The sequence below is a fragment of the Symphodus melops genome, assembly GCF_947650265.1.
Source record: "Symphodus melops genome assembly, chromosome: 4".
In the NCBI taxonomy this organism is placed as follows: Eukaryota; Metazoa; Chordata; class Actinopteri; order Labriformes; family Labridae; genus Symphodus; species Symphodus melops.
In genome coordinates, this window is record NC_136694.1 from 6781549 (window position 1) to 6801727 (window position 20179).

A 20179-nucleotide genomic window follows, 5' to 3' on the forward strand; every position below is an offset into this window, starting at 1 on the left:
TTAATGCACATTTAATCAAACTAAGTGTTGTAGTATAATCAAGAGGAGTTCATGTAAGTGTACGGTGAGTTTGATGTCACTACAACATGTTATAGTACAGTTATTACTTAATTTATTACACAATTTAATGTTAAAAATCACTAAAATTACATGAAAGCACATTTTCCAAAGCCATGTGCTGTAGTTTGTACAGAAAAGACATTTATTCTTGACAGTTTTTTCTTACACTGCAGTTTAGAATTTACAAATCCTCAAAATTATGTAAAAGTATTATTTTTCCAAACCAATCAATGTAGTATAAACAACGAGAGATCACATATGTGTAAAATGATTTTGGTGACACTACAACGCTCCTGTGTGAAGTTATTGATTTTTATTCCTGTATCTTTTTTTTTTTTTTTTTTTGTGATGCAATTTGCAGACGGTCCCTGCGCATTCGAGCCACAGTCAGCTCCGCGTCGAGGCCAATACTATTGCCCAAGCGCGGAGGACGGCCCGTTTTGAGGAAAATTGGGTTGTAGCTTGCAGTTAACCTTGCTGTGATTGCAAATAGGTATCAGGTTTGTAAAAGCAAAGTTCCGCTGATGATGTATTGGTACAGGAAAGCCGAATCTGTGAATACCTTTCGAACTTCACCGAAGTAAGGAAAATCTCCTCATCTGCAGAAAAAAAGTATGCGGGAAGTAGTCAAAAAATGTCAAATCGGACTGCTTTCCCTCAATCGCCGTCATGAGTGGAGTCATTTCTGCCTCTTCATTCGTTAAGTCGAACACCAACATGCGGATTCACGGCAAATTAGTTGTAGTCGTTGTGTGTTTCGGAGTTTTCCTACTTTTGTACTTTTGGGGAGGCAATTCCGCGGAGGATCCGCTGTTGAAGGTAGTTGTTGAGGAGGGGGAGGAGACGGACAGTAATTCGTTCCCATCTTCTTCAGAGCTGAAACCTGATTTTTCATTTAAGTTGGCTAACAAACCACCCGTCGGAGTCGTTGTTGGCTTGGAGAAGCCTTTCGGAGTGCTCGATCAGTTCAAATTGATCGCTGATGGTGTCAGCTTAAATGCTAAGAGGTAAGTTTGTTATATGTTAATTTTCATGCCCATCTTCTCCACGCCTGTTTTCCCACTAGCACTGTTAACTAAGCTGGACCATTTTGTTGAAGAAGACACAATAGTCTGCTCTGTCGAAAAACAGTTCTAACATGCATCTGCATTACAATTATTTTCTGGAATGTGATATGTTTTGTTGCAATTATGGGCTGTCCTACTGATAAACTTGAAAAGAATGACTAATTTCAGAACGGGGGATGTTTTGTAGAGAGCATTTCAAACAACTACCCGTTAGAAACACTGGCTACGTTTTGTGTGCACCATTTCTTAAATCTGATTGAAATCATTCCAATTGGGGATTCCGATTTCGCTGTTTACATGACGCTAACTAACATGATCAGATTATGCCATGTGTCGGCATTTAATCAGAAAAAAAACATTGTTACATGCGGACTGGTCCTATTTTGTCTGCCGGTATATCGTCAGAAGAAGAAGCGACATTTCTGCGTGTTTGTAAACAATCATCACAAATGATCTATAAAAATGTTAAGCTTCGCTTTGTTTTTGTATTAGGCCTATACGTACCTTTTATACATTTGAACCTTTTCTAGAGCATTGTTTGACTTTATAATTTCTTCATGTTCTAAAGGCTTTGACTGTCTAAATGTGATCTTTTTGGTTAGGATATTGAACGAAGCGTTATACTGGCATTAATGATAAACGTACAATAAATGTGAATGACATGCTGCCACTTTGAAATCAGGCTGAATTTGTTCTTCTGAGTTCACTTTTATTCTTCTTCTTACTGTTCTTATTCTAACACATTTGTCTCACCTGACCTTAAAAAAGTTTTGTTTTTTTTAGGCAGACATAGCGGAATACATTTTAATGCCAGCGCCACAACATTGATATCATATGAATGGACAGTTTACAATAAATCTGTTAAAATCAACAATGTTGCTTTAGCTCACTGGTAAAGACGCTATTGCTTCATCTTGGGCTCTTTTTTTTTTTACAGTGATGTCATATTTGTATAAAATAAGGTTGTATGAAATTGTATCTATGAAAGGCATGAATATGATACATTTATACATAAAACACAAATATGATCCAAACGACACTGGTGAAAGAGAGTAGTCCTCATGGATCAAGAGTGGAGACTAAATTTTTAACTTCATGAAGTTCTGCGTAGACTGTAAACATTAGGCTCGGATGTAAACACGTCACTTTACTTGGGCAGACATGCGCAGTCAGGAATATTTGACCCAGTCAGGAAGACACGATTAGATCGAGCATACATGCAGCGTTTGTATTCAGATCAGGCTTTCCTTCTGATTATTTGTGTCTATGTAAACGCAGCCACGTTTCTTTTTAAGTGATTAGGTCCTGTTGAAATAGACTGGTATAGTGATGACCTATTTTTGTAGGCCAACCCAAAAGAAATGGCACCAGTGCTTCCTACCAAAATTATCCTATGGGATTTTTGAATTGGAATTTGAATCACAGCAGAAAATGTGGCAAACACATTTCTGATGTGTAGCTGTTCAGCTGGATAATCTTTACAGATGATCCCCATATATATGAAGTTTGAAGAGTTAATGCAGCCTACAGAAGTAAAAAGCTAATGTTATGCTATGCGACACCGTGGTCGGTTTATTGTGACGTCACGACCGTAATGCTTTATCGATCTAATCAGCGGTTTGACAAGATAGCCAAACCATAGCTAATAAGTTGTTTATTAACCTAATATTTGTAAAAGCACTGAAAAACATGACTAGAGGCTGTAAGGAACATTAGTGAGAGAGTTCCCGGCGTGATGACGTTTAATCTCCGCGACAACTTCTGTAGTCTCATTTAGCCACTTGTTAGCTACTGCCATTTTAAGTACGTGTAAAAACTTTAAAATTCACAAGTGGGGGTCTTAGCTCACATAGTTTATCTAGTCTAACAAAATGTCAACGTATCTTAAGTTTGTGTTAACCACAGACCTTATTTCAAAGTCATTCAAAATCGTCATTGACTTTTAGACTTTTAGAAGCTCAAGTCTGGTCAAAGCCAGACTTGAGATTAAACAGACTATTCTTTAGACTGAGCTGAGACTGAGCAATCAAGGTTCTACTTCCAGAAAAAAACCTTTGTGTTCTTCAAGAAACTGCAGTCCTCCATGTGTGCTCATCTTACACTGATAAGGGAATGGGGTTGAACAGGTCACCAGTAACATATAGGAGTATTAACATCTTTGAAAAATGGTGCTTACTGCTTTGACTGAGGCAAATGGCACATTTTATTTTCCTTGACTGCTTGTTCTAGGTACACCACCTGCTGCGCCTGGACACATCATCAGTGATGTAACCTGGGATAACAAGGTCTTTCAGCAATCAGACCCCCTCTCCTAGGCAACCCAGCCGGGGTTGATCAAGCCCCAGCTTGTGTCCATGTAGCGCTACGAGCCTACATGCCACACCTCTCCCCTCCTGATCCCCAACCACCTTGATTCCACTTCTGCTGCATCTGTGGCCAACATGGTGGCCCTTCGCTGGCTGGCCCCTGTGAGGCCAAGCATTTTGTAGGCCCTGCATAGGGATTGGCTTATAGTTAGGCAGATAACCACAACAATTGTGCATTTGGTGATTAAAAGTATCAAATTTGGTACACTTTATAGCCAAAGGCATTCTGAAAATAATTTGATATGGAGCCATCTTTAATTTTCAATATGGCGGCCATGGCAGCCATTTTTCAAAATGGCCATCTCTCATTAATGTTTTCTTATGTGTGATGGATTCAAATAAGATATTGACGATAAATTTGTTAAATCTATTAATCATTCCATTATGAATTTACTTTTGCATGCGCCGCATCACCCCCCATTTGGAAAGATTCAAGATGCCTGCCATTTTCAGCTGTTATTTGTACTAGTCAGCTACTGATGACCTTGACGTGGGATGTTACATTTTTGTAGATGCAGATTTTCAAATAAGGATATTAAATTTGATTGGATACTTACATCTACCTCACAGTTTAATATGAATAGTGTTTCTATTTCAACTAATAGTGGTTGTCAAAACACAGCCAGGGCATACTGGTGACACCACTGCTGTGAAACTCAGCATGGGGTTCAGTGTGAGCTACATACACTCTGCTTTATAATGCCATGGATTCTGTCATTAGCCCCACATCCTATTAATATTGTAGTTTTCAAATACATGTTGTTAGATGGCCACACCTGAATAGACAGGATGTGTCAGCATGGGAAACCTGAGTCAAGGGTAACGGGGCTTTATATTATTTTGGATATAATTACCTGGAAGGTATACAGATCACACAGGAAGTAAATGGTACTAGAAGAACGATTGGGCAAGGTGTAGGTCCATTTTCACAACTGAACCTAGTTGTATCCCATACTTGAATGTGTTTCCTGTAGTGTAAGGTTGTAAAAGGGTAACCCCTTGGCCTTTTCTACATTAGTGTTTTTCATGAGAAGATGTCAAAGACATTTAAACTAATGAGTTGTCCTGATCAAGGACCATCATCCTCTTTTACAAGACTGACTGCATTATATGCCAAGAACACAATGAGGAGGCACTAACTTGTCCTTTCCAGTTGAAGCGATTAGACAAAGGGGAAGTGGATACAGTTCACTTGCAGGTCATTTAATGCAGTTTAATGAACTTGGCCAGCTCTCTTCAACGTTACTCACAGGGAGACTTGATGAAGGCCAAGGTATTGAGGCAGCTATGGTTGCAGACAGAGCTCAATATCATAAAACATGCAGGTTGAAGTACAATAACACCAAGCTTCAACAAATGAAAAAGCAAGCATGGAGTGACAGTCCTGACCAGCAGACAGTAAACAGGCTCACACGGTCCCAGCCATGTAGTAACCTGAGTTTAGCTAAGACATCTGCTTCTTCTGCAGACAGCCTGCTGACAGTGATGTACGACATGATGCTGCTACATTCCAGTTAGACACAACGGTGAGCACAGCTGCAACCATACTGCAAGATACAGAGTTACTAGGGTGACTCAGTTCTGGGGACATGGTAGCCCTTGAAGCCAAGTATCATAGCAAATGCCTAGTAAGCCTTTATATTTGTGACATTATAGACAGCTAGATAGCCTTATAGACAGTTGGCAGAGAGAGGCAGCATCAACCTCTGTCATTGGGTTTGCAGAGCTTGTGCAGAAAAGTTGCCTCAGAATGCACAGCCCTTTGCTTCTGTGAAGGTGAGTGCGACTGAAGCTTCATCTTTAGGTCTGACCAGGGTATTGTCACAACTCTTGTGAGCATAGAGGGAGATTAAAGAGAAATAGTGATCACCCATTCCAAATTCTGCATCTAGAAAAGTAAATAACTTTTTAGCCTGAATTGATCCTTACCTGCTAAGTGAAATCTCAAGATAAGGTAGGGTGGCATTATGGGGGTGAGCAATTCACACTAGGATATTATATATATCGATGTAATAATGGCCTTTCTATCTTTTATGGTTGTGATAATTTAAAATTCCCCTCATTCTAACATAACATTCTACATCAAGGTTATTTGTAGCTGACTAGTCCAAATAACAGCTGAAAATTCCAATTTTTCTGAATCAGGGGTGATGGGGCGCATGCAAAGGAAGGTCCATAATGATGTGCTTCATTCACAAAGTGCATGATTCCCTCTTTTTTTTTTAGCTAAGCCACTCCACTATTACAAATCCTTGACATCCTACCTCAATAGGTTGGCATCTTGCTGGCCAACCATTGCTCCTGCACTCCCCCATAAGCTGAGAGTACTTAACCCTCTTAGCTTGAGCTAATTGCAACAAATCACAATTTTATTATGGCAGAATCACAATCAAATGTTTGCAAGTTACTGACCAGTTTAACCACTGTTTTCCCTCTGTAATGTTTTTAAATGCACAAAAACTGTGCTCACAAATTAATTCTATTTAAAAAATGTCTTTGTTAAGAGTTGGAGGTCTCCCCCAGAACATTTTTAACACCAGAAATGTTTTTCCCTCTATTTGGTAAAGAAAGCGGAAAACCACTGACAACTTAAGTATAAAGAAGGGGATTATATAAAGAAATTTGTTGCAATACTTTATCTAAAAAGCAGACATTTATGAACATCTTTTTGCAATGCTGACTGAGGATGATATCTACTAAAGTCTTGTGACACTTGTGTCTCTCTGGATCCTGAAGTTCTAGTGTGCCTTTTCTGGTACTGTGAAGTGTGCAAAAGTTCTAGGTTATTACAATATTTTTTCTGCAACATGCATTATGTCAGAAGAGTACTTACTCAATATGGCTCATATCTGAGCATGTGCATCTGTGCACTGCTCCACTGGCTTTATCTCTGTTTTCAGTCAGTTGTCAGGTGACGAGCTCCAGGATGTCTGCAACTTGTGTAGGTGTAAACCATAGTGAATTGTCTGTTTGACAGAGGACAGAGGTTTGTGTGAACGTTAACAGACACAGTTTCACTGATTTCACCCAGAGTTTCTCCTGTACTGCCCCCTAGAAATGTTTCTGGAGCAAGTCTGAGTGACCTGATGAAACAATGCAGCTATACATTCCCCTCCAGCTATTCTAAATGGCTGCCTTATGTTTTATGTATGTTTTTCTTTTGTTGTTGTTTTTGTTTACTTCAAGTCTTAACTGAGGAGACCCCCACCTCTCCTCCAGTCTGACAGGGATAGTCTCACGCTGTGAGCTGTAAATGTGAACAGCCAGGTCAGGATCCTCCTCCTGATATTATGTAGCTATTTGCAGGAGAGTTTACGTGATTAGAGCAACTACATTGTTATTTAAAATAGAAGTTGTAGGTGTCCTTAGTTTAGCAGAATAGAAAATGTGTTTAGTTTATGAGAACAGGAAAGTAAGCTAAAGCAAAACTTAGGTCAGCAACTAGGTTATGAACAGTGAATGTCATCGCTTAACAACGGAAGATTATAATACTGAATACTGTACCCCGGTATAATGGAAAGGTGGTGTAAAGGTATGGAGAAATTATACCGCCAAGCCTATGAAAGATCCATTCAGCCATGGCTCCATTGTTTACACTCGCGAGAAGCTGCTTGTACTCTATCATTCAGGATTAGTAATAATAATAAAAGCTTATACTTTATTGATCCCGTAAGGGGAATTTCAGTTTTACACTCTGTTTAGTAAACATAAACACACATATTGGCCGAAATACATTCACATGCACAAAAACTGGTGACTGGGGTTGCTGAGTGTGAGTATACATGCGTGTAGTCGAGGAAACCGTGGTTTTGGGCTCGTAACATCACTGTGTGGCAGTTTCCCCTCTGTTTGATGTCATTGTGCAACAATGTCACATATGTTTAGATTAGTGCAATGGCAGATGTAACCAAACGAGTTCAGGTGTTAACATTGCTAACATTACTTTATACATGCATTCACATCTACATCTACATTCATACAGAATTGCACTTCAATTATTTAGACAAGTAGAGACGTCTGAATGGGCCATGGAGGTCACTGCTGATTCGTACAAAACTCAGACAATACAAACGCCATTGCCAGTGGGGTGGGACAACTTTTTTAAATCAAAATTGATGTAATTTAAATTTAAAATGAAATTATCTTTGAAGAGGATTTGTGAGAAAATGTTCTCAGGTCATGGACATTGTTGTTGACTTGGCATACTTATGACAGCTGCAGGTTGCTATGTCGCAGACACTGAAGCTTTAGTTTAACAAGCTCTGCATCACTTTGGAAACCTTTGTATTCTGATTTCTCTCCATTTTTTTCATGATATTAATGTTCTAACTTTATCACTTTGAAAATCTCTGAGTTAGGACGGCTGCATTATCAGGCATGACTTATATTAAATGCAGCTGGTGTCAATAGAAATTAAGCCTTGATGAATTGTATTTCTTAGTAAACTAATGGAATTCTAAACACTGTAAATTAAAGTTTGATAGGTATTATTGTATTCTCTTTCTGCCACTCCCTCTGTCCTATTTTCTAAGTCCAACACAGTCTGACACTTCTCAAAGGTTTGTTCCTGCTGAAAGGCTACTGTTATTTTACTAAATGTTGCCAAGTGTTGTGCTCTCTGTGGATTCATTTTGGGTTTTTGTATATAATATGATAAAGAGTTATTTTGTCCAAAAGCAATATACATTAGCACCTATTTGGATACTACGATGACCTTCAATACAAATTCCAGGTTTAATTTCTATAAAAAAACTTTTGGATCTAATTTCAACACTGGTCTGTGAAGAATCCTAATCTCTTGACCCCTTTAGTTTTACCACAGAGTTAGATTAAAAATACACGCTGCTTGGTCTTATTGTTCAATTGTGTGGGAAAAATACATCATTGTCCAGCTGACCTATTGCAAATCTTAAACTTTTTCTTGTAAGACTATGAGAGTTTAGTCTTTTTTAATCTGACTTTCATTTGACCTTTTCAGTAAACCAAGGAGTAATGTGGCTCGTACTGTGACCAAGCACACACAAGCAGAAGAGGTCATGCACCTGGCTGTGGTGGCTTGTGGAAATCGTCTGGATGAGACCCTAACTATGGTTAAATCAGCCGTCCTTTTCAGCCTTAAGAGTATCAGGTTCTACATATTCGCTGAAGAACCTTTGGCCTCACAGTTTAAAGACAGAGTAAGAATAAGCCGTTGGCCCAAATGTACACAGTGCAGATTTTTGGAGACAAAAAAACACAAGAAATATTGTGGTATCATAGAAACCTTTCCTTAACCCTTACTCTTTTTTTCCATGCATATTTATTCAGTGACATTGACTTCTAATATAACCCAATTCATGTTAAATATCCCTGTCTTTTTTCTGAAAGATAGCTTTAAGATAAGCACAATTGTGAGTCTACTTTGACTTGTTCAGACAATTAACTTCTTCCTTATATACTGTAGATAATTCAGTGAAAAAACAGCTGAAGAATGCAGATGTTCCATGCATAACCACAATATTTTAATGGCTGCCTTTATAAGATATGTTATAATGATATGCCCAGTGAATAACTTTTAGAATACATTTAGTAATAAATAATGGCTCTTCTTTACACAACTTTTCTTCCTAAACTGTTCCTTTGTATGTGATTTGTTGCTTTTCTTTCAGCTGAACCAGTGGCCTCCCTCCGCCTTAGCCAAGTTCCAATACAATATATACCCCATTACTTTTTCTGTTGGGAACGTTGATGAGTGGAAGAAGCTCTTCAAGCCCTGTGCTGCTCAGAGACTCTTCCTCCCTGTAAGGCTGCTGCACTATTGTCCTCTAGTATTCTGGTTGTGCATTATTGTATGTGTTTGTATGCGTAATTAATCAATTTAATTCCTGCTTCAAAAGCATTCCTGGCGTCCTTTTTTGGTTCTATTTCTAAACCTGTGTGATTATTGATGATTTAAATGTTTTCCCAGAATTTGCATACATTTAACAAGGTTTAATGTGTATGTGTTTGTCAATTTTAATGAGAGGCTTCATATTACCGGGGGGGGGGGGGTGGCACATGTAATAAAAAATTTAGCTCTGTTAACAGCTGGCTTTAATATCAGATAATCAATTAATTCCGTAACTGGTATTGGCGTTTTAGACGGTCAATGCATCAGAGTTTAGAAAACTCTAAATATCTGAAAAGCAGACAAATAGAAGCTTTTTTGATGCATCACTCCTCCTGACTAACGAGTATATGACTGTTGTTCTGTGTATAACTGTTGTTCTGTGTATATCATTCATACTACATCACTATGAATCTACAATTCTTGATTCTGACGATGTAAACAATTTCAAGATTCAGTTAACATAGCAACAATTTATGCGTCTGTACAACCACAGACTTACAAACAAACAGGTGTTTTCAATTCATTTTACTGTAGATACTCCTCCACTCATATTTAGTCAAAAATGGTCCTGCTGCATCAGCGCAACGGTTTTGACTATCCAAATCCAGTAAAAAAATGAATCCGAACACATCTATAAAGATCCACGTATTGATTAAAATGTGATGCCACTGTTTTCTCTGTACAATCTACTCTGGTTCAAAAACTTATTTATTACAAAAACCAGGCAGTTGCAAATCATTTTGGAAACATACTCCAGATATGGATGTTTCTCCAATAATTGCAGCTAATCGTTCATCCTGTGCCAGCAGATTCTACAGTTCACTAAGATCACCACAGATCAAGTGGTCCTTGTCCTCCTTCAGTTTTTTTTCTAGTCAGCTAAACTTTTTTAGCGTCTACTTTAAAGTCAAACTATTTTTTGTAACTTGAGCCACGGTGTGAACCTCAGTGATGGAATCCAAGGCTTAATTATGTTTTTTCCATGGTGACTCCTACTGATATGCTTTGGAAAAGTGAGGGTTTTCTTGCTCCCATTTCCCCTTCAGTTACCTTTTTTTCCGCTGTGGTGAAATTATTTTGTTTTTTGCCTTTTGGGGCCATCTTTAGCAACTTAGATTTGTCTCGGAGCTCTCGTTTTGATTCACCAGAAAGAATGTCCTTATATAGATAAATTGGGGTGTTATAATATGCTGATTGTAGGTTGAGGGCACATACTCGCATATTAGTGAATGAGGCCCAATGTAACCAACATTGAGAGCTCACACTGTGCTCACAGTTATCAAGAGAAAACTTCCAAAGATGGATGTTAAAGACAGGCCATGTATTGCAACAGTAAAGAAAGAACTGCATAGTTCCTTACTGAAAAGGATGTTCTTGAAAATATATTAATGATTGCAATCTCCCAGGTCATCCTGAAAGAAGTGGACTCTTTACTTTATGTTGACACTGATGTGCTGTTCCTTCGGCCTATGGATGATATCTGGAGACTCCTGAAGTCCTTTAACAGCACCCAGCTGGCAGCAATGGCCCCAGAACACGAGGTCCCAAAGATTGGCTGGTACAGCCGCTTTGCACGCCACCCTTTTTATGGAGTCACAGGGGTCAACTCTGGGGTAATGCTAATGAATCTCACACGGATCCGCAAAACAATATTCAAAGTAAGCTCATAACATTTCATTTCATTTTTTTAAAGTTTATTTTGAATCATGTGTACAGATCAGTGTTCACAGAGAAACAATCAAAATATACATATACATCTTTAACATTATTAAATGTATTACATTTAATTGTTTTACATTATTAATATACCTCTACTCTGAAGAATGTTTATTTTTTCCTTTGGTTTAAGTAACAAGCTGATTTACAGTATCTGTGTGGGCTGTAATTGTAGCTTGAATACAACTGAACATTGTTTGTATTTCAGAACAGTATGATTCGCACTGGTCTGTCTTGGGAGAATCTTCTACATCCACTTTATCAGAAGTACAAAAACCATATCACCTGGGGAGACCAGGACCTTCTTAACATTATCTTCCACTACAATCCAGGTACATTCCTTTTTATAATTTAGCTCATGCATCACTGTAGTAACGACACAACAGGATTACCATGTCCCCCCAAGCGAGAAGCCTTGAATGCTCAATGGATGACGACCAAAGGTCTGGGTTACCAATTAGTCCTTGGCAATTGCTAAATGGACTTTAGAATTGTGTTTAGTTACCAAGTACGTTTACACATACAAGGAATTTGTCTTTGTGTAGCAGTTAAGAACGGAAATAAAGCAAAAATAGATATAGAAATAGAAAAAGAAATATGAGAAGCAATTACAAATTCATAAAATAGGATTTAAAAATGTCAAATATTAAGAATTATAAAAAACACAATGTACTTATACAGTGCTTTATAGTCTTCTTAAAGCATTTTTTAATTACTCTAATCCATTGAGTTATTTCTATAAGCCTCAATCAGCCTGGACATTCTCTGGCCATTTTTTGCCAAGATAACTGTCGCTCATTGGGTATTTTCTGTTTTCGGACCATTCTCTGTAAATCAAACAAACAACTTGTTTTTCAGTAATAATAAGTCTGTCTTTGACAATGTCAACTACTCCAATGCCACAAGAAGTCCCGTCTGTGGCCACTTTAATGGGGTCTGACCCTCAGAGTGAGTCAGACCCTTCGTCCCTGGTATTATCACATTTACATTCTTATTAACCAAAGACTTAATTTACTGTCAGCAAAACATATTGAAAAAAATGTATTGACATTTTTATTGGAGACACCCCAAGCTGTCAACTTTGAGGCCCATAGCCTCTATACAATGGGCACGCAAACTATCCACCAGCGCTTCTTTGCCTAATGTTTATATGCTTATTGATGGGGGGTTTTTTTTTCAACTGTCTCTATTGTTTTAAAACCTCAATGAATTTCCATGCTCACCTGACATTGGTACTGTTTTTATCAGAGTTATAATGTTTGGTGAATTATAGAGCAACAATGCATCCACTATTATTTTTTCCAGAATGTCTCTTCATTTTTTCCTGCCAGTGGAACTACAGGCCAGATCACTGTATGTATGGAAGTAACTGTAAAGGGGCCGAAGAGGAAGGCGTGTCTATCCTTCATGGCAACCGAGGCGTATATCATGATGACAAGCAGCCTGCATTCAAAGTTGTTTATGATGCAATACAAGAGGTAAGTATTGTATGTTCATCCATTTTGTTTTAGCCCCATTTCCACACAGCATTCCAGTACGGATCAGTACAGTTTGGTTCGGTCAAGCCTGATCCTGTTAGTGTTTCCACAGCCAACCGTGGCCTTATTTGGCAAGCTGGTTGCCGATAACCATCTCAGCTACGTAATAGCATCACATGATAGCAGCTAGCAACTAACCACTAACGAATAATTTCAGCAAAGGACAAAAATGTGACACAAACAAAACCAACGCTGGAAGAAATTCAGCAATTCATCTACCTTTTCATTGGCATATGGCTCTTTATTACAAAACACAGTCAATCTTTGTTTCAGAGAAGGCTGTGTGATATTCTTGGCGCCCCAATGGAAGGGTCCTAAAATGTAGGACGGTACAGATTGGTTATTTGGGAATCTTTCCCAGCTTCAGTCTATGGAAACATCGCAGCTTCAGTCTATAGAAAATGCGCTCCATACTGAGACGAACCGAACTGAACCGCTCGGTGGAAACGGGGCTTATGTCATAGCGTTAAAACGTAGTGCAACTAAACACAATCATGAGTGCATTTACATCGACTTGAGTATCCCAGTTTTTATTGGGGTTTTAAGTATCCAGTTTTTGTATTTGAGCATGTAAACATATTTTTCTGATTTAAAAAAAACCCGATTTTGAGAAACCCGATTTTGCTACCTGGAGTACTTCGAAAGAAAACAGGATACTGTGGCATGTATACTCCTTACCCCAGTTTCTGACAGCGCTGCCAACACCTGCGCAGACTCAGCCAAGTGCCGTACACGCAAAACAAACATGACAGCGCCAACCAGAGCGTCTTATTCTGGAGAGAGTAATAACTTTTATTTTTCCCTAATAAAACATAAAATATAATTGAAGGTAGGCTTTAATATAGAGCACGCGGGCAAAATAAATACAGCCCGATCCGGCACGCATCCTGGTGAGATTGCTTCCTTTTTTATTCTGGTATAGCAATGATCGCTCGACTCGATCGATCGTTGGATTGCTTTTTTTAACTTTTTTGGATGGACTGAGTTTGTTTTGGATGAGCAAACAGCAGCATTGGCAAATGGCTTCCTTCTTTTTCTATGGACTAAAAAGAGACTAAAAAGACAATTTAAACGGAACTTGCATAGATCATATTTCGTTGGTTTGTGACTTTTAGTTTATTTTGGATTCATAAAGTGGTAAATTAAAGGGATATTTTTGTTACAATTAAATTTTTATGTATAAGCCACTGTGATTTCCTGTCTTTTATATTTCTAAATGTCTGTGGTTTGTGTTGTAAAAAAGAAACATGTGCGCCTGCGCAAATAAGATGCAGTAATCAGAAACCAGAATACTATAATTGATCATGTACACAGGGATATAAATAACCAGGATTCTCTGTAAGCATTTAAACGTCATAACCCGAATATGATCAAAACCGGGATAAGGCTCATATCTGGGATACTTAAGTCCATGTAAACGCAGTCAATGATTACTGCATTCCACTTACAGGAGCTACAGTATGCCAGTTTCAGGACCCTGGTATTACTCATCTACAAGTCCTTCTCAAAAAAATAGCATATTGTGATAAAGTTCATTCTTTTCCATAATGTAATGATAAAAATTAAACTTTCAAATATTTTAGATTCATTGCACACAAACTGAAATATTTCAGGTCTTTTATTGTTTTAATACTGATGATTTTGGCATACAGCTCATGAAAACCCAAAATTCCTATCTCAAAAAACTAGCATATCATGAAAAGGTTCTCTAAACGAGCTATTAACCTAATCGTCTGAATCAACGAATTAACTCGAAACACCTGCAAAACATTCCTGAGGCTTTTAAAAACTCCCAGCCTGGTTCATTACTCAAAACCGCAATCATGGGTAAGACTGCCGACCTGACTGCTGTCCAGAAGGCCATCATTGACACCCTCAAGCAAGAGGGTAAGACACAGAAAGAAATTTCTGAACGAATAGGTTGTTCCCAGAGTGCCGTATTAAGGCACCTCAGTGGGAAGTCTGTGGGAAGGAAAAAGTGTGGCAGAAAACGCTGCACGACAAGAAGAGGTGACCGGACCCTGAGGAAGATTGTGGAGAAGGGCCGATTCCAGACCTTGGGGGACCTGCGGAAGCAGTGGACTGAGTCTGGAGTAGAAACATCCAGAGCCACCGTGCACAGGCGTGTGCAGGAAATGGGCTACAGGTGCCGCATTCCCCAGGTCAAGCCACTTTTGAACCAGAAACAGCGGCAGAAGCGCCTGACCTGGGCTACAGAGAAGCAGCACTGGACTGTTGCTCAGTGGTCCAAAGTACTTTTTTTGGATGAAAGCAAATTTTGCATGTCATTCGGAAATCAAGGTGCCAGAGTCTGGAGGAAGAATGGGGAGAAGGAAATGCCAAAATGCCTGAAGTCCAGTGTCAAGTACCCACAGTCAGTGATGGTCTGGGGTGCCATGTCAGCTGCTGGTGTTGGTCCACTGTGTTTTATCAAGGGCAGGGTCAATGCAGCTAGCTATCAGGAGCACTTCATGCTTCCATCTGCTGAAAAGCTTTATGGAGATGAAGATTCAATTTTTCAGCACGACCTGGCACCTGCTCACAGTGCCAAAACCACTGGTAAATGGTTTACTGACCATGGTATTACTGTGCTCAATTGGCCTGCCAACTTTCCTGACCTGAACCCCATAGAGAATCTGTGGGATATTGTGAAGAGACAGTTGAGAGACGCAAGACCCAACACTCTGGATGAGCTTAAGGCCGCTATCGAAGCATCCTGGGCCTCCATAAGACCTCAGCAGTGCCACAGGCTGATTGCCTCCATGCCACGCCGCATTGAAGCAGTCATTTCTGCAAAAGGATTCCCGACCAAGTATTGAGTGCATAACTGAACATAATTATTTGAAGGTTGACTTTTTTTTGTGTTAAAAACACTTTTCTTTTATTGGTAGGATGAAATATGCTAATTTTTTTAGATAGGGTTTTTTGGTTTTTCTTGACTTTTTTGCCAAAATCATCAATATTAAAACAATATTAAGGCTTGAACTACTTCAGTTGTGTGTAATGAATCTAAATATATATGAAAGTCTAATGTTTATCAGTACATTACAGAAAATAATGAACTTTATCACAATATGCTAATTTTTTGAGAAGGACCTGTAAGTAGTTAAACAATTGCTTTTACTGCTATAGAAAATCTAAATACAAAGGATTAACATAGTCATATCTGATTAGTAACATTTTTCCCATGGTCGTCTAATAAAGTATATGACAACAGTTATGTTTAAAACAAATGTCAAGCTACATAATTTTCAGTAGATGGATGCACATCCGTACATAAACACATAAATATGTGTAGTTGAGTTACCAGACCCAGTGCCAACCTAAAAAACTATACAAGTGACTTAGAGTCCAAATGGCAAATGGCACATTGCCACAATACAAAAACTCTGGCTGAACATACATACCTTCAAGTTGTACCACTGTATTTTCTCTTTGGAAACAAACTATTTGTTGCACTTGAGGTAATCTGGTTTAGTTTTCAAATGAACTTCTTAAAAGGGGCTGGTTCATTATCTGTGATTTATTCATCAGTTTAATAAATGCATAAAATCACCACCCTCAATTTGTATATACAATTTTCCCTACATGTGTTTGACACAGGCCATGTCCCATTTTCTGCAGTTTCCATTTGAAGACAACATGTTCCAGTCGCTTTTTTATCCCATCCAGACCAAATTCCTGGACACAGTCAACACACTTTGTGGCCGGATTCCTCAAGTCTTCCTCAAGCAGATAGAAAGAACCATGAAAACTGTTTTTGAGGAGAAAGTGGTCCGCCATGTGAGATCACACAAATAACTTATGGGAAATTTACTTATTTTTCTCTGTCAACAAGGACCATTTTGCTGTGGTTTAGGTCTCCAACCAGCATCATCCGCATTGAAATGTTGGGGCTGTGTAGTGTAGTCAACACATCCTGATGAAGATCTCGATCCTCAAGTGATCCGAATTGTAATTGGCGAATGTATACAGAGTAGAACATGGTGTTGGTGAGTTACCAAAACATTGTCCTTTGCTTACATAATCAAATTCTTTTTCATTATGCTATGTGCAGGACATTACTGGGTGTCAACCTTTCGCCAATGGTTTGCAGCCCCAGACACATTCCTCCACACTCTATATCAATGCTACATGTAATTAAATTCAAATTGGATGAATTCACAATATCAACAAAAGTAAAAAATACAGTACACTGTCAGACAGAAAAGAGTATGAAGCAGTCTCTGTGTGAACGAACGTCCCACTTATAGCATGATTTAAATGTTGCACCCAGATCCACTGGCTTGCAGTGAATTTCTCAACTATTATCTTCAGCATTCACAAAACGGCTTAACTCGACATCTTGGGTAAATTTTACTCAGTCTGGTGTGAAAATTCTGGATAAAGTCAGGGTGAAAATATGTTGGCTTTCACATATGCAGCCGTTGCATGCAGTGTTACTGTAAAGCCATGTGTGGCTGTCCCTTTTATTTACAATCTTTGATTTTGTTAATATGTAATGTAAATTTGTCAGAAATTATATTATTTTAAATCTGGTATTGATAAAGTATTGATAGTTTTGACCATGATGTACAGGACACAAAATCAGCGTTTTCTCTTTGGAAAGTTTATGACTTTAAAGAGTTCACTCATTAACCACTGCTCATAAATAAGGTTACATTTTCACATGCAAATAATTTGAAATGTGTGCCACTTTGTCTGAATAATTTGTAATTTTTTTTTTGAGAAGTATTTGGGTCATTTGTGCCTTCCTTAATGGAACTGTGAAATTAAATACTTGGAGAAGTGATAAATGACATTTGGCAAATGTCATTTACTCAAACCCTGGAGGTTTCCAAGGACTGTAAGGAAGTCTGCACTTGGGACACGATCTAATCACTAGACCAAACTGGTGCCCCTAAAAAGTGGATTTTTTAATGTTAAAAAAATGTTAAATGAAATGGTATATTTTACTTTTAGAATGATTAAGTATTGAATGGCTATATGTACTTAAAATTTCCAAATTACATGAAAAGCTGTCCAAAAAAAAGTATTTTAAAAATTTAGCTATTACAGTAATTATGTGCTACATGTAAACATACACACACCATATTTTTTCAGAGGTGTGAGCGATGGAGCACACAATAGGAAGAAGAGAGAAAATGCAGCACACTCAACTCCAAATGCAAAGAGATTTATTTAACAACATTTCGGCTGACAAGGCCTTTGTCAAGTCAATGACAAAATTATCCTTGCTCGAAGAAAATTAGTGCTACACGTATGGGTGTTTAAGGAGGTATCTTAGCTTATAATATGATGTTAATTCTGCGATAAGCACATTTGTTTTTAGCAGAATACCTCTCAATGTAATTATTTTGTGATTTATATATCTGATTTAAATTGGAAACTGAATATGCCTGTAAAACATGTTTCCAAATCTATCAATGCACCTTACATACAAATAAAACTATTCAAGTGGCTTAAAATGATGTCTGTCAGTTAATTTCATCTTTTTTAACGCTTATATTAGTGAATAGAAAAGGCATGAAAGAGTGGTGAATTAGCAATGTGCAAAGGGCAATGTAACTACTCGTCTATCAGGGACTCCAACGTCAGTTAATTTCAGACTATTTCTTTATTTATCAGGGTGAGAGCTAAGAGCAAAAATCTAAAGCAACTGTGATGATATTATGACCACAATCTCTAGAGAAATGTTTCCAGCACTTTGTTGAATTATGCCTGGAATAATTTGAAGAAGTTCTGAAAGGGAGGGGGTCCAACCCAGTACTGGCAAGGTGTACCTAATTAAATGGCCATTGAGTAAACTCAAAAGAAAAGGGATGTACAGTGAAAACTGATCGTTTAAACCAAGCCAAGTGGGTGGACAGAGGTATTTGGCCCATTTTACATTTCATTTTACATTACTAACCCTAACCCTAATCTGCTTGAATATAATGATTTCATGGAGAAGTACAATATTGAATATACAATTAAACAGCTGTTCATAAGGCGATTCCTCAAGAGATTATAAAAATGATCAAAGCCACATTAACATGAAAAGATAATACCAAGGTTGCCTTCAATATATATACAGTAGATGGAATTGAATTTGAAATTTGAGAAGAAATGCAAAGAACATCCTGATGGGAAGTCCTAGCATAGAAGGACAGAGACCTACAGTTACAGTAGTGGTTAAATTTGTGTCGATTTGGTGTGTGCAGAGTGCAGACCGATTAGAAAGTACTGCCTTAACACAGGGCAAAGAAAGAAACTGAAGAAAGAAACAGAGAACTAACGGACCTCGGCAAAACAATCTACAGTTTATCAACCGTGAGCCCTGGAGAGAACAAAAATGCTGGAATTTCTACATTCCACTGGACTGCACAAGTGGACGAAAGGACTAAACAATTGCAAAATTCGGACTATGGAGGGCAGCAATACGCCAATGCTGCATGATCTAATCTGACATCCAAGAGAAGAAGAACATGGAGTCAGATTTTACCGTGTTTTATCTTCTACAGTTTTATAACTTGGGGTGTGCAAAGGGGCGTGAGTGGAATTTAGATGTACTGGACAGAGAGGGAGAAGGGAAGGGTAAAGAAGTATCAGGAGGGCTGTTTTTTAGTATTTGATCTTCAGTTGGCAGGCAGAGTTAAAAGTATAGGTATTGACACAATGCAACACACTCTTACAGTAGGTGGCGCTATGCACCTAAATTGCTTATGAACTGCCAAAAACCGAGGGAAGAAGAAGTGATCGATCAAAAGGGTACATGGAAAATTCATGTGGAAAACGTAGAATCTAAATGTCAGAAAATTATAAATTTAATGAGAGCAATAGCTGGACAAGAGTGGGGAGCTGATAAAAGATCGCTCATGTACATATATAGGGCTTTGATGAGGTCAACTATAGTCTATGGGTGCTTTGTGTACACAACAGCAGCCAAAACTCATTTATTAAAAATAGATAGAGTCATTAATAAAGCACTGAGGATATGTGCTGGTGCAGTGAGATCAACTCCAATTCAGACATTACAGGTTGAGTTAGGAGAAGCCCCCTCAGACCTGAGAAGTGATAAACTCATGCTATCATATTGGAGTAGGTTACATGGTAGTGCTAGTACAAACCCTGCCAAAAGTGTAATTGAAGATTGTTGGGAATATCATTCTTTTAAAAGGTAATGGATTTGGTTGGGAAATAAAAGCAAAAGTAAAGGAATATAAGATTGAACATATATGCATTACATCTCCTACTCCTATCAGTAATATTCCTATTTTGATGTTTCTGGCTACTGAGGTAGATTTGAGTTTGATGGACCTAAAAGAAAATGGGGAGACAATGAGAAAGGAATATTGGTAAGTCAGTATATAAAAAATAAATATTACAATTATATAGATATATATACAGATAGATCTAAAGACGAAGAGGATAGGGTAGGTATAGGAATAAGCATACCATCAATAAAAATAAATATTGGTAAAAAAAATTACTTGATCAGTTGTCAGTATATACAGTAGAAATGATGGCTATTATTATAGGACTTCAATGGGTGGAGGAAGTGAAACCAGATAGAGTTTGTTG

General features: G+C 38.1%; 1 protein-coding gene across 1 annotated transcript; it reads left to right on the forward strand.

Annotated features, from left to right (window-relative positions):
• Positions 1–443: 443 nt before the first annotated feature.
• Positions 444–17155, forward strand: gxylt2 (glucoside xylosyltransferase 2). The gene is made up of 7 exons (XM_079341494.1): positions 444–1067; positions 8472–8670; positions 9142–9273; positions 10769–11020; positions 11287–11410; positions 12384–12556; positions 16241–17155. The coding sequence occupies exons 1-7, from the start codon at positions 730–732 to the stop codon at positions 16415–16417; spliced, it is 1395 nt and encodes a 464-aa protein (XP_079197620.1). The 5' UTR covers positions 444–729; the 3' UTR covers positions 16418–17155.
• Positions 17156–20179: the final 3024 nt, after the last annotated feature.

What these genes read in the sequence shown, in the direction of transcription:
- gxylt2 (XM_079341494.1), top strand. Translation starts at nt 730, where the DNA reads ATGAGTGGAGTCATTTCTGCCTCTTCATTCGTTAAGTCGAACACCAAC. An exon ending in GTCAGCTTAAATGCTAAGAG is followed by an intron (nt 1,068 to 8,471) that starts GTAAGTTTGTTA and finishes TGACCTTTTCAG; the next exon opens with TAAACCAAGGAGTAATGTGG. An exon ending in CTCAGAGACTCTTCCTCCCT is followed by an intron (nt 9,274 to 10,768) that starts GTAAGGCTGCTG and finishes GCAATCTCCCAG; the next exon opens with GTCATCCTGAAAGAAGTGGA.